Source organism: Cnephaeus nilssonii, assembly GCF_951640355.1.
Source record: "Cnephaeus nilssonii genome assembly, chromosome: 4".
Classification (NCBI taxonomy): domain Eukaryota; kingdom Metazoa; phylum Chordata; class Mammalia; order Chiroptera; family Vespertilionidae; genus Cnephaeus; species Cnephaeus nilssonii.
Window position 1 is genome coordinate 103420158 of NC_137075.1, and position 15075 is coordinate 103435232.

A 15075-nucleotide genomic window follows, 5' to 3' on the forward strand; every position below is an offset into this window, starting at 1 on the left:
ACACACACACACAGCAGCAGTGTCTGTTTATCTGTTTAACATCTGTTGATTGAGAAGATAGAGCTTGACAAAGGGCCACTAGGAATCCAATAATGTTATCAAATAAACTTGTATTGGATTAACCCGGCATCACCAGGCTATGAAAAGCATCACCTCACTCCGCAGGCGGGGCGGGTGGGCGGGCGGCGGCGCCCATGGTCCTCAGGGACCCTGCAGTGGGGAGCAGTGCCTGAGGAATGTGCATCCCACCGACCTGAACTTCATGACGCTCAGGCTCCGTTCCTGCACCCAGATTCAGACCCCCAGCTCCCTACACCCCACATTTCCACACACACCAGACAGCTCATGCTCCTGTGACCACTCTGTCCTTACTGTTCTGTCTGCTGAGAACCCACTTTCCTCCCACTCAACCAAACCCCTCCACCCTGGTTCTCTGCCCCTGATTCCTGCCTCAGCTCAGGTTCCTCTTCCTCCAAGTAGTCTTCCTTGATCTTCCAGGCTAGACATTCTCATAGCTCCTGTGTCTCACTGCCTCGCTGTGGCCTGGGGTTCTCTCTGCACTGCTGTGTCTCCCAGCAGCCAGGAGCTTGTCCAGGGTGGGTCCTGGGTCTTGTTCACCCCTCTGTCTCCGATACTGAGCATGGCTTATTGAACACACAGGCCACAGAGTGCAAGGTCAGGTGGAAGGCTCGGAGCCTGGCAGGCCTGCATGCACCCTGGCTCTACCTCCTGCCTCCTGCCTCTGGATCAGGGTGTGAAAAATGGATTCCGGTGGCACCAGCCTCTAAGGGTGAGTGGGGCCTAAATGAGGCCCATGTGTAAGTCCTGGCATGCAGTGGGTACTCGGTGACAGTACCTGCTGCTGTCATCACTGACCCAATCGGCACCGTCACCAAGTGGCACCAAACTCCCTGAGCCCTGGCTCCCTCCTCAGCCCTGTGGCTCCTAGTGAGACCACAAATGGTCAAGGAGACACTTCGTTGAGAAGAGCAAGCCGTCCATGTGGCCCTGCGGAAAGGGCACGGGCTCTGCAGCTGCACAGACAGGGCTCAAGTCCCCATATGACACCCACCAGCGGGAGGCCCTGAGCAAGCTCCTCATCCCGTTAGCCTGTTTCCTCACCTGTGAAATGGGGAAATAATCGCAGGCAGCAGCCGAGGTGCAGAGCAACATGTCATGGGCACAGGCCCAGCTGCTGACACAACCACCAGTCACGTGACCACCCTCCCTGAGTGCATGGGGCTCAGTCAGAGGCGCTGCAAGGCTGCCCCTCTGCAGCCCAGGGCACGAGGACACTCAAGGGGGGGCGACAAACCCCACAATTACCCCTAACCTCCATTGCCTGCCCTCCCTGCGCTTCCTCCAAGCTCCTGGGGAGAAGCTGGGTGTCCAACCCCAAAGTTACTACCCCCACTTGCTGGGACCCAGGAGAGGCACAGACCCCAGCGCCACCACTGCTGGGCCAGGCAGGTGGGGGCTGCCCGAGAGTTCAGGGGACCCCCAAGGCCTCTCCTCCTGGCTCTGGCAGTGGTGCCCAGCAGAAGAGTGACCCAGAAGCCCAGGGAGGAGAAGGCAGCACCCTGGGGGTCGGGGCAGAGGTCTGAGCCCAGCTCCGCACTCCCTGGCGTGACCTCACCTGAAAACCACGGCAGGAGGTTGGGCTGTGGCTGGATTAGGGGCTAACAGTGCCGGCTGCGCAGCAGGGCTGGTGACGAAGTTCCCTCGCTGACTTCTGTCTCCTTCTCGCCCTGCTTGTCAAGAGCCCCCTTCGGATTTGTCCCAGCCCGGCTCCCTCTCGCCCAAATGCCTTTTCAGCGTGGGCATTAAAGCAGAACTCGTACGCAGACTCGCCCTACGCGCTGGAATCATTCCTTACAGCTTTCAACGATAATGAATTGACAGGAATTCTAAACTGATTCCGACCAAAGGACACGGTGATAAAGCTGAATCTATTTCAGGACAAATTACATGTCAGAAGTTGATTAAAAAGCCACCTCTTTATCCAGCCCACAGCTTGGGGCTGAGACAACCTTGGGGCTCTGTCCTCCAGGCAGGCTGGCACAGGCCCAGCCCAACCCTCCACAGAGAGTCCTGGTTCCAGTCCCGGGCCCACCTCCCACGGCCCCGACACCAGCCACAGACGCGTGCAGGAGCTGCCCAGGGGAAAGCTGGCTCCAATACCAGAAGGGGGGTCGTGGGTCACGACAGAGAAACGCACCTGTTTCAAGGTCTGTGAGGTGCAGAGCGCAGTCGAAGCCACCGCTGAGGATGCGCTGGCCGCAGGGAGACCACCGGGCAGCCCGCACCGCCTCACTGTGCAGAGAGTAGGTCTGCAGGCATCTCCCCGAGTCCACCGCGTTCCACACCTGCGGGCAAGCACAGCGCAGACATCAGAAATGGGCCCTGCCTGGCCTGGCTGGTTTGGCTCTGTGGATAGAGTGTTGGCCTGCAGACTGAAGGGTCCCGGGTTTGATTCTGGTCAAGGGCACATGCCAGGGTTGTGGGCTCAATATCCAGTAGGGAGCATGCAGGAGGCAGCAGATTAATGATTCTCCCTCATCATTGATGTTTCTATCTCCCTCTCCCTTCCTCTCTGAAGTCAATCTATATATCTCTATACTAATAAAAGTGTAATATGCTAATTAGACCAGACATCCATCTTGATGTCCTTCCACACAAAGCCATGGTGGCAGGGGCCGAGGCAGTGGCGGTTAGGGGCAACCAGGCTGGCAGGCAGGTGAGCAGTTTAGGAGCCAGTGGTCCTGGATTGCGAGAGGGATGTCCGACTGCCAGATCGGGCCTAAACCGGCAGTCAAACATCCCCTGATGGGTCCCGGATTGGAGAGGGTGCAGGCCAGGCTGAGGGACCTCCTCTCCCCCCTCCCCGCCCCACGTACACAAATTTCGTGCACCGGGCCTCTAGTATATATATATATATAAGGCTAATATGCTAAGTGTCCCTCCTACCTTCTGACTGGTCGCTATGATGCGCACTGACCACAAGGGGGCAGACGCTCAATGTAGGAGCTGCCAAGCTGTAGTGACTTGGCAGTGGTGGTTCTTGGGTAACGCACCCCGAAACTAAAGAGGAGGGAGCTTGATTCCTCACAGGGCCGCAATTCCACCTTCGGCCATGGGTTATGTTGTTGCTGGGGCACTGTCGGCCGAATCTGGTTTACTGCACACTTGTGTTTGTGTTCCACACCCTGTACGACAGCAACTTTGCAGAGTGCCCTCTCGCACTCCGGGACCCCTCAGGGGATGTCGGAGAGCTGGTTTCGGCCTGATCCCCGCAGGCCAGGCCGAGGGACCCCACTTGCTGGAGGGACCCCACTCATTCCACAGACAGTGGGGAAGGACCATGGGAGGTTGGCTCCAGGGCATATCCGGCCCATCTCGCCCAGTCCTGCCCTGCCAGCCACCTTCTAATTAATTTCCTTTCAATGTGCATGAATCCCTGCACCGGGTCACTAGTGAAAATATATTTTAGGAAAAAAAGAAATGGACTCCGCCTGGGAGTAAGGGCCTTGCAGTGGAACTAGATTCCCTTCAGTTCACCATCAAACCAGATCTGGAGGTTAAACTTCCCCTGTATAAAGGTAAAGGCTTGGGGCTGGTGAGTTGAGGGGAAGCTTTTCCCAAAAACTTCTCTGGGGTTCAGGAAGCCCACAAGAAAACAACATGCCCCACGTTCTGCTGCTCATTCCCAGCTCTGCGCAGTCTCGCCTGCATCTCTGGCACCTCTCCTCCGAGACGGGACTCGCTCAGCCCTGTATGGACGGGACTCGCTCAGCCCTGTACGGGACACCAGGCAGCCTCTCTTCACGGTCCTCCTTTAAGACTAAGAGCCAAGAAGAGCCTACCACACCTGTGCTTATACATCTGCCCGCGGAAGGGAGAGCACTGTCCCCCTTCCCACCCTGGCCTTCCGTGGCGGAGTGAGGCCCGTGGCAGAAAGCCCCGGTGCACTTGCTGACTTCTGAAATACGCTACAGAGCCCTCAATATAAAGTGTTCGTCCCAAGAGCCAGGGCCACGGTGTACATTGAGGGCCTGTGTTCGGCTGTCACCAGCTCGCCCAGGAAAGTCCACCCGCCGCCATGCAGTCAGGAGAAAGGGCGGGCGTGCAGCCCAGGGCCTGGCCTCACCTACCACGCAGTGGCTCCGAGGACGTCCCTCTGAGGGAAGCAGGAAGAACCCCTGCAGCCGGCACGTGGGCGTCAGGCCAAGGACCTCCCATGCTACTGGCCCTCTGGGCCGTGGTCTCCTCCACCAGGAAGCGGGGATAAGACGAGCCCCACCCCAGGGCAGTGGGGACCCTGCCGGCAGACAGTGGAGCCGCAGTGCTGGCGGCCTTGCTTCCTGAGGCTGGCAGGCACGCAGTCCTCGCAGCAGGGTTCCTGGACACTCTCTCCACAACGCCCGGGAACCCACGCACACCCACAAACCTGACCCTAGAGAGAGCCTCCCCTTTCACGATGAGAAAATTCATCCTGAAGCTTCAAAAGCATGTTTCCTGGGCTTGGAGGTCCACGCATAAGAAAACAAGAGGCCCAGAGTGGCCTTCCCAGAATGTTAAGAGAGCTCAGTCCTTTCTTCCCACTGGGGAGCCAGGACCGGGCCTCAAACTGAAGAATCCAGAATAGCAGCATTGACATTCATAGCAACACGGACAGGAACCCGGAAGAAACAGCCAGGGCCTTCAGAGCGGAGTGGATTCATGGTAGAAGGGCAGAGTGCAGGCAACTGCTGTTTGCTTTTCAAAACTATGTACAAGTCTGACTTTAACAGAAAAAAAAAAAAAAAAAAAAGTAAAATTAATGAACTAAGATCCAAACGCTAAACAGTAAAAAAAAAAAATTGAGTTCACAGGCCACACTGCTCATACATAGTACGATGCCATCTAAGTTTTAAAAACACACAAAACGCCACCTCACACCCATTAGGATGGCTTCTCTAAAACAAACAAACAAACAAGCACTGGTGAAGTGGGGAGGATCTGGACCCTTGTGCACTGTTGGTGGGAGGGCAAAATGGTCCAGCCTCTATGGAAAACAGCATGGCAGCACCTCAAAAATACACACAGTTACCACACGCTCCAACAATCCCTCTTGTGTGCCCAGAGGAACTGAAACCAGGGTCTCCCAGGGGTGTGTGCACACAAATGTTCATAGTCACATTATTCACCGCGGCCAAAGGTGGACGCAGCCAAGGGTCCACCGACAGACGAACGGATAAACAAGAGGGGTCCATCCATACCGAGGAATATTACTCAGCCACAAAAAGGAAGGAGATTCTTTCACGGATGAACCCTGAGGACATTATGCCAAGTGAACTAAGCCAGTCACAAAAGACAAACAGTGTATGATTCTACTTTTTCTTGTTTTTGTTAATCCTCACCCAGGATATTTTTCCATTGATTTTTTAGGGAGAGTGGAAGACAGAGGGAAAGATAGAGAGAGACATCGGTGTGAGAGAAACACATCGATTGATTGCCTCCTGCACAAGCCCCAACCAGGGCCCGGGCCGGGGAGGAGCCTGCAACCGAGGTACATGCCCTTGACCGGAATTGAACCCAGGACCGTTTGGGCCAAAGCCCGACACTCTATCCATTGAGTCAAACTGGCTAGGGCACATGCATGTTCTTAACACACTGAACCATACACCTAAATATGGTTAAGGTGCTAAACTTTATGTTAGCTGTATTTCCACACAATGTTAAAAACACACATGAAGCAAAACTCCATCCTGTTTATTTGTGCATTTGCAGTAAGACTATAAAATATGCATGCATACGGTGGTCATTCCTGATAATGGAGGGAGAGGGGCCGGGTCGGGGGCAGGGAGCTATGAATACTACGCTGTCCTTCCTTACAGAGAGGCAGAGAGAGAGAATATGATTCTGCTCTGAAGCAAATATGCCCAAATGGTGCAATCTATTAGACTCCTTCACTTATGCATTCATTCAGCAAACACTTCCTGAGTACCTATTAGTCAGGCATTGTTCAGCAGTAAACAAGGAAGACAAAGCCCCTGCCGTCCGGAATTTACATTCTGGTGGGCTAGACAAGACACTGAACAAGATGAACCAGCAGGATCTATGTAGCATTTACGGTGGTGATAAAGCCTGGTATTCTAAGAAGCGAGCAGGAAAAGGAGGCGGGGCTGGAACGATGGCTGGCCGGGAAGGGCATCTCGGAGGAGGTGACTTGAGGAAGGGAGCTACACAGAAACTGGGGGAAGGACCCTCCAGACGGCACAGGGCCGTGCAGGGAGGCGCGTGAGGAACCAGGGAGATATGAGAAGAGTCTGTGATCACCCAGGGCGAGAGGAGGATGGCTGGGCCCAGTTGGGAACAGGGGAGAAGCGGCCTTGCTTAGAAGGTAGAACCAGCCTTGGCTCGGAGGTGGGGCAGGAGGGCAAGAGAAAAGTCCAGGACAGTCCTTGGTTCTGGCCCAAGCACCAGAGGAGAGGGGTGGCAGGGGTGTGTCTGATGAGAGGAGTAGCAACTCTGGGGAGGACCAGGAGCTCGGGTTTGAATGACAGAGAGGGAGCGGGCAGCTGGATGCATGAGCGTGAGGTCCAGGGTGGAGGCTGAGCTTTGGGGGTCCCTGTCACTGACGCTGATTCAGTCACGCACTGGAATAAATGTAGACAGAGCAGGGAGGAGGCCCAGAGTTCACAGGCAGGGGTGCGAGGAGGCTAAGGAGAAACCACAGAAGGATGCTGAGAAGGAGAGGCCTGGGAGGCGGGAGAAGCAGCAGCAGAGGGTGATCCCTCCCGGAAGCCAGGGGAAGAGACAGCACTGGGTCCCATGCTGCTGGCACGGAGATTGGAGGAGATCTGGATTTTACCACCTGAGGCCTGGGTACCCAAGTGTCTGCTACGTCACTTTCTAGACTTTTGATTATGTTTAAAATATTTTTTTAATATATTTTTATTGATTTTTTTACAGAGAGGAAGGGAGAGGGATAGAGAGTTAGAAACATCGATGAGAGAGAAACATCGATCAGCTGCCTCCTGCACACCCCCTACTGGGGATGTGCCCACAACCAAGGTACATGCCCTTGACCGGAATCGAACCTGGGACCTTTCAGTTCGCAGGCCAACGCTCTATCCACTGAGCCAAACCGGTTTTGGCTAAAATATTTCTTAATGTATAATGTTAATGGAGAGGAAGAAGAGGAGGAAGAGAAGGGCAAACAGGAAGAGAGAGAGGAGGGATCAAGGAAGGAGAAGAAAGAGGAAGCTGAAAAAGAAGAGAAGAAAAGCAAGCAAGGGGATGGGAGGAGGGAGGAGAGAAAAAAGGTAAAGGGAGGGGAGGGGAGAGAGTGGGGCAAAAGGGGGAGGGGAGGGGGAAGAAGAGGAGGAAGGAGAGAAAAAGGGGGGGGAGGGGAGGGGAGGGGGGGAAGAGGGGGAGGGGAGGGGGGGAAGAGGAGGAAGGATGGATCATGGTCATAATCAGAGAGAAGAGAGAAGAGACAGCTGTGGCACCAGGACCAAAAGCCACAAACCAGACAGTTTGAGTTCCTGGCCAGGGGGCCCCCGGAACCCGTGATGGAAACGTGTTTAAGGAAATCCATCCGTCTGCAACTACCCGATAACTCCTCTCTGAAGTGAAAAACGCACGCTTGGCCCTCCTGGCTGATACACACACACAACAGTGCCGGGATCCATGCAGACCAGGCAGCCACTCCTCCAAGCTGCCCAGGGTGAAGGCGCGAAGAAGCCTTGCTAATCGTTCTCCCTAATTGAATTTAATGTTTACTGTCAGGTTTTAAAGATTAATTCCCAAACAGCACAGCAGCCTGACGTGTGCGCCTTTTTTCAATTAGGTAATTAGAGATCCCAATCTGCCTTCTCGGAATTAAGAAGCTAAGTCTTCCGTCGAATGTTCCGAGGTGACTTGACGTGTTAACTAGAGACATTCTATGTCCAACAGAAGTCAGATTTGGAAAGAACATGACAAGTAAAAGGCAGTGCTTGCTCGTCCCACATTCACTGCCATCTCCGTGTCCTGGTTACTGAGACGTGGCCCCACCAGGAGTTCTCACCAATCTCTTAAGGCCTATTTTTAGCCACAGGTCACATTCTTCTTGCCTACCTGCCTGCTTTTTGTTTTTTATTATTTAAAAAAAAATGCAATCTCCTTCTAAAATATTCAAATTATACAGAAGTGCAAATAACAAAATGCCGTAAGAATCAACTATGAGATCACTGTGGATTACATTGGAAGTAGGTCTGTGCTACAAAAAAAAAAGTAGAAATATAGCCCGGCCGGTGTGACTCCATGGTTGAGCATGGACCCATAAATGAGAAGGTCACGGTTCAATTCCTAGTCAGGACACATACCAGGGTTGTGGGCTCCATCCCCAGTACAGGGCATGCAGGGGGCAGCTGATCGATGATTCTCTCTCATCATTGATGTTCCTAACTCTCTCTCCCTCTCCCTCTCCTTTCCTCTCTCTGAAATAATTTTAAAAAAAGAAGAAGAAACATAAAGAAGTAACTAAGATTCATCCATAATCCCTCCACCTAGAGATAATGGCTATTGGACTTCTGGGAGAATCTCTGCCTCCCCTATACCTGCTTCGGTGACCTTCCTAGTTCAGCTCTGGCTCCCGGCTGCCTCTTCATCCCTCCATAGCCCTGCTCCCCCGGGATATCATTGTAGCGACCACTATCAGACTCACACAGCTTAGCACGAACCTGTGCAGCCCGGGCCCAAGCCTCCACCAGGCCTTTTGTCTGCAAAAGCTCTGGAACCTTCTGAGAGTGGGAGTGTTCAAGGGTGATATCTTAACAATATTGAGCCTTCTAATGCCTGAACAGAATATATCTCTCCTTTTATTTAGTATTCTTTAATTTCTCTAAGCAATGTTTGTAGTGGGTTTTTTAAATATGTTTTTACTGATTTGAGAGAGAGAGAAAGGGAGAGAGAGAGACAGAAACATCGATGGGACAGGAAAACATTGATCTGCTGCCTCCTGCATGCCCTCTACTGGGAATCGAACCCACAACCCAGGCATGTGCCCTGACCAGGAATCAAACAGTTAACCTCTTGGTTCATGGGTCGATGCTCAATCACTGAGCCACACCTGCCAGGCTATAGTATTTTTGTTTGTTTCTTTGTTTTATTTTTTAAATATGTTTTTACTGATTTCAGAGAGGAAGGGAGAGGGAGAGAGAGATAGAAACATCAATGATGAGAGAAAATCATTGATCGGCTGCCTCCTGCATGCCCCACACTGAGGATGAAGCTCGAAACCCAGGCACATGCCCTGAGCAGGAATCGAACCATGACCTCCTGGTTCATAGGTCAACGTACAACCACTGAGCTATGCCAGCCGGTGGGCTGTAGTTTTTTTAATGAAAAAGTCTTACACACCTTTTTTATGTCAAATTCATCCCTAATTATTTCGTATTTGGATAATATTGTAAATGGTGTTTTAAATTTTAGGTTCTTCGTTTCTAGTATGTAGAAATACAATAAATTTTTGTATTTTGACCTTGAATTCTGAACCCATGCTAAACTAACTTAATTCAAGAAGTTTTTTGTAGATTCAGTAGAATTTTCTACATAAACAGTCATGGTGTCTGCGAATAAAGACAGTTTTACCATGGACATGGGCAATAGGGTGGTGAAGACCTGGGGGAGTAGGTAGGAGCTAGGGCGGGGGGGGGGGGGCGGGGAGAGAAAATGGGAGATACCTGTAATACTATCAACAATAAAAAATATATTTTTAAAAAAGACGGTTTTATTTCCTTCTTTCTAATCCAGGTACCTTTTGTTTCTTTCTCTTGCCTTATTGCACTGGCTAGCATCTTCAGTACAATGCTGAGTACACACAGTGAGAGCGGACACCCTTGTCATATTCCTGATCTTGTGGGGAAAGCAGTCTCTTATACAGTTAAATATGATGCTAGAGCTAAGGTTTTCATAAATGCCCCTTATTGGTTTGAGAACATTCTCTTCTATTTCTAGTTTGCTGAAAGTTTTTTATTTTAAACCAGGAATGGCTGCTGGATATTATCAGAAGCTTTTCCTGTACCTCCTGAGAAGAGTATATGGTTCTTCTTTTATAGTTCATTAATATGCTGAATTACAGTGGTTGATTTTCAAATTAAGCAAACCTTGCATTCCTGGGACAAATCCTACTTGGTTATAATATAATGTAAGAATAAATAAATATATCAATCAATCAATCAATCAAGAAGCTTCTGTTCCAGAGCCTTGTGGATGGCTGTCTTCATGCTCACATGATGTTCTCCCTTTAGGCCTGCCTGTCTCCAAATCTCCCCCTTTTTATAAAGACACCAGTCATACTGGATTAGGGCCCATCCTAACAACTTCATTTTAACTTGATTATCTCTATAAAGACCCTCTCTCACATTCTGAGGCACTGGGGTTCGGACTTCAAAACTTAAGTTTTGATAAAGACACAATTCAACCCACAAGCAATTGGTACTATTTGTTCCTTAAATGTTTGATAAAAGTCATTAGTCAGAAGAGGCTGGTGGACATGCAATGCACTATACATGGAAATGTATCCTTGAAATGTTTATGATCCTATTAACAAATGTCATTCCAATAAACTTAATTTTTTAAAAAAAAAGTCAATAGTGAAGTCATTTGGGCTTGGGGTTTTCTCTGAGGAAAGATATTTAACTATGAATTCAATTTCTTTAATAAATATAGAGCTCTGGGGGTTATCTATTCCTTTGTGAGCTTTTTATTGTTTCGGTTTTTTAGGGGTTTACCAATGTCACCTAAGTTGTAGAATACATTGCCATAAAGTTGATCATAACATTACCTTATAAATTCTTTAATATCTTTAGATAGTACTTCTCTCATTCCTAATATTGGTCATTTGTATCTTTTATTCCTGATGAGTGGCTAAAGGTTTATTATTTTATTGATCTCAAAGAACCAGCTTCTGGTTTCACTGATTTTTTTCTCTTTCAGTTATTTCTGCTGGTATCTTTATCTCCTTTCTTTTGCTTATTTTGAGTTGAGTTTGCTCTTCCTTTTCTGTGTCTTAAAGCAGAAGCTGAGATCATTGATTTCAAATTTTCTTCTTTATTAATATAGGCATTTAGTGTTATGCATTACCATCTAAGAACTGCTCTAGTATGTTCCATGATTTTTTATATGCAGTCTTCTCATTTGCATTCAGTTAAAAGTATTTTCTAATATCCCTGTCAGTTTCTTTCTTGACCCACAGGTTATTTGGGAGTGTATTGTTTAATTTCCAAATATTAGGGAATTTTCCAGATATGTTCTTGATTTTTAATTTAATCCTATCATCATTAAACAATATACTTTGAATTACTTCAATACCTTTAAGTTTCCTAAGACTTGTTTTATGGCCTAGACCAGTGGTTGGCAAACTGCGGCTCGCGAGCCACATGCAGCTTGCGAGCCGCGGTTTGCCGCTCTGTTGACTAATGAGTTTGCCGACCACTGGCCTAGGCTATGGTACACTTGAAAAGAATGAGTATTTTGCTGTTGTTACATGAAGCATTCTATAAATGTCAATTAGTCCAAGTTGGATGATAGGGTTGTTCAAGACTTCTATGTCTTTACTGATTTTCTGTCTGCATGATCTATTGAATATTGAGAAAAGGGTGTTAAAACCTCCAACTATAATTGTGAATTTGATTATTTCTCCATTCAGTTCTATCAGTTTTGCTTCATGTATTTTAAAGCTCTTTTATTGGGTATATAAATATTTATGCACCTAATGTTTATGTATCTAATGTTATACCCCTTTATAAACTGTCCCTTTTATCATTACAATATGACTCTCTTTGTCCCTGCTAATATTCTCTGCTCTGAAATCTACTTTGTCTGACATTAATATGGCCACTTTAGTTTGTTTGTTTTTTTTTAAGTAATATTACTTTGGTATATTTTTTCCTTCCTTTTACATTTAAGCTTTTGTGTCTCTATATTTAAAGTAGGTTTCTTGTAGATATTATATAATTGGGTCTTGCCTTGTTATCCAAATGAACACTCTTTGTCTTTTAAATGGCTGTTTAGATCATTTCATCTATTATTGATATGTTTTAGGTTTAAATTTGCTATTTGTTCTCCATTTTATCTCATTTGTTCTTTGTTCCCTCTTTCCTACGTATATTTTGCTATTCATTTTATTTCCCATGGTTAGATTACTAATCACAAATCTTTGTTTTGTTTTATGACTAGTTGCTTTAAGTTTTATAGCATACGTTTGTAACTTATCACAGTTTACTTCAAGTAACATTAGCACTTGCCTCGTAAGAACCATAACAAAAGTATACATACACCACTTCCCCCATCTCAGCTTTTATGACTTGTTATCATACATTTCATACCTAAAAATACTATAAATTCAACAAAACACTTATTTTTATTTTAAGTAATCAATCATCGTTTAAGGTGATTGGTAATAAGAACAAGTATTTACATTTACCCACACTTATCATTTGTGGTGTTCATCACTCCTCTGTGGGGATGTAGATTTCTATCTGGTACCATTTTTCTTCTGCCTTAAGAACTTTAACATTTCTCATAGTGCAGGTCTGCTGGTGAAGAATTACATCCATTTTTTTAAACATCTGAAAAATGTATTTCGCTTTTCTTTTTAAAAGATATTTTGCTGGGTATAAATTTAGGTTGACAGTGGTTTATTTTTCTTTCAGTCCTTTAAGTATGTTATCCCACTGTCTTCCGGCATTATTTCCAATAAAAGGTCTGCTGTAATTCTTATCTTTGTTCCTTTGTATGTAACATCCTTTTTTTACCCCTTCGGCTGCTTTTAAGATTTTTCTCTTCATCATTGGTAATAAGAAATTCCATCATGATTCACCGTGGTGCTTGAGGTTCACTGCGATTCTTGGATCTGTGGGTTTCTAATTTCCTCAAATTTGAAAAACATTCAACCCTTATTTATTTAAATATTTTTCTATTCTCCCTTTCTTTGAGTATTCCAATTTCATGTATATTGGGTGAACTTAAAATTGTGCCACAGCTCACTCATGCTCTGTTCATTCTTTCCCCAAGCTTTTGCTCTCTCCACTATATTTTAAATATTTTCCATAACAATGTCTTCAAATTTGATAACCTTGCTTTTATAGTTTCTGACGTTATTAATCTCATCTAGTACATTTTTATCTAAGACATTTTTTTTTCATCTTTAGAGTTTGATTTATATTTTCCTTCTATAGTCCACGTCTCTCCTGGACATATTTTTGCTTTTCTCTCCCTTTTGGCATATATGGAGCATATTTAATAACAGTTGGCTTAATATTCTTATTTACTAATCGTATCATCTGTGCTGTTTCTGGATCTGTTTCTATTGCCTGGTTTTTCTTATCATCGTGGGTTCAGGTTTTTCTGCCTCTTTGTATGCCTTGTAATCTGTTTGGATGCCAGATACAGTGAATTTTACTTTAGTGGACGTTTTATGTTTTTGTATGCCTATAAATACTCTTGGGGTTTGTTCTGGGGCACAGTTTAATTACTTGAAAACAGTTTGCTCCTTGCCAAGACAGTCCCAAGCTTTGATAGGAGGGACCAGAGAGGCCTTCAGTTCAGGGCTATTTTACCCACTACTGAGGCAATCCCTTATGAATTACGAGGATTTCCCACTCTGGCTTGTGGGGATACAAACTATTCCTAACCCTGTGGGCTCTAGGGATTATTCACCATGTTCCTTTGAGGGGTCTTCCCCTGCCTCAAGGAGCTTCCTCACCACACATGTGCTGATCAGTATTCCACTAAAGTCTTTGAAGGGGCCTCCTGGAGCTCTCTGGAGCTTCTCTCTGCCCAGCTCTCCCCACACCCTGGGCGAGGAATATTTAGAAGATTGATGGGATTAGAGTATTTGTTCTGTGGGTGTCACAGAGATGACAGGAAGGCCAGGGGTGATCTGCAAACTGGTGTCATTTTCTGCAGGCATAAACAAGGAGCCAGGAACAGAGTGGAGAAGATTAATCCACCTACACTCCTCCCCCCTGCCATCTCTGCCAGCTTCGGGAAAACTTGCAGAGCGCCTGGGAAGACTGCAGGGTTCCCAGCATACACAGTGCAGGAGTTTAAACCAATTTCACCTGAATCTGTAAGAACTTTAAACCAATTTCACTTGAATCTGTAATCGGCTGATGTCTTTGTTGTAAGAGGCTCACATCTGTAGAAATAATGACATCTAAAGCGGTATTTTCATTTTACACCCTCCTCCTAAGTGCTTCCTAAGATGTTTTCTAAACCAAATGATGCAAGGTCCCGAAAAGTAAAGGTTGAGGAGAAACTCAATCAGAATCTGTAAGTACATGAGCATTCATTATACAGAGAATTCCAAGAAATTATTCTCTCGACTCAATAAGGTCAGAATAAAGGGAAGGAGTTTTAAATGTCAAGAGAAGATGTAAAAGGGCAAAGAGGAGTTTTCTTAGAGCAAAAAGGATTACAGGCGAGACACGGCACCGAGGCTGCTGAGGACAGCGAGGAGAGCTGGCGTAGCAGGCCCACCCTCGGGCAGAGTGGGGACCCTGACCGGGCAGCTGACAGGGCCCCGGCGGGCGGTACAGCCCGTCCCATGGTGGGGAGTGCAGGACCCCGGGAGAAGCCAGAGCTCCTTCTGAAAGCTTCACAACCACGGACATTATTCTGAGACAACATGCCACCTCACTCCCACCTCCAGTAACAGTAACCACTACTCAGCAGTTACTACCTGGCAGCATGCTCTCAAGAGAGGTTATCTGCCACGGGTCCCACTGTGAGAGGTGGAGCAGGAAGTCTGGCTCGGGAGCCCACGGGCTCAACCACCTGCAACGGACCCCCTGGTCCAACCCACTGCTCCCAACCTGTTCTCAGGAGGAACACCACACCAAGCCAGGCTGACCCCTCTCCCCACTGACAGCCATCCAGCTGTCTCATGATGACCCCACACACACACACTGATCATTGCCTCTAATTTGTCCAGAGCATCACAGTCCTCCCACACACTCTCTCCCTCACCTACCAGCTCTAGCTTTAAAATATGTCCCCAACCCAACCACTTCTTATCCCCTCTGCTGCCACCACCCTCATCTG

The 15075-nt window shown here is 47.4% G+C and overlaps 1 protein-coding gene across 3 annotated transcripts in view; it reads right to left on the reverse strand.

Annotated features, from left to right (window-relative positions):
- Positions 1-15075, reverse strand: part of WDR25 (WD repeat domain 25) — a 144500-nt gene that overhangs the window by 64328 nt on the left and 65097 nt on the right. For all 3 annotated transcript variants that reach the window (XM_079767749.1, XM_079767747.1, XM_079767748.1), the window contains one exon: positions 2219-2366. In XM_079767749.1, coding sequence (XP_079623875.1) covers positions 2219-2366 — 148 coding nt within the window. The remainder of the gene's footprint in view (positions 1-2218; positions 2367-15075) is intronic.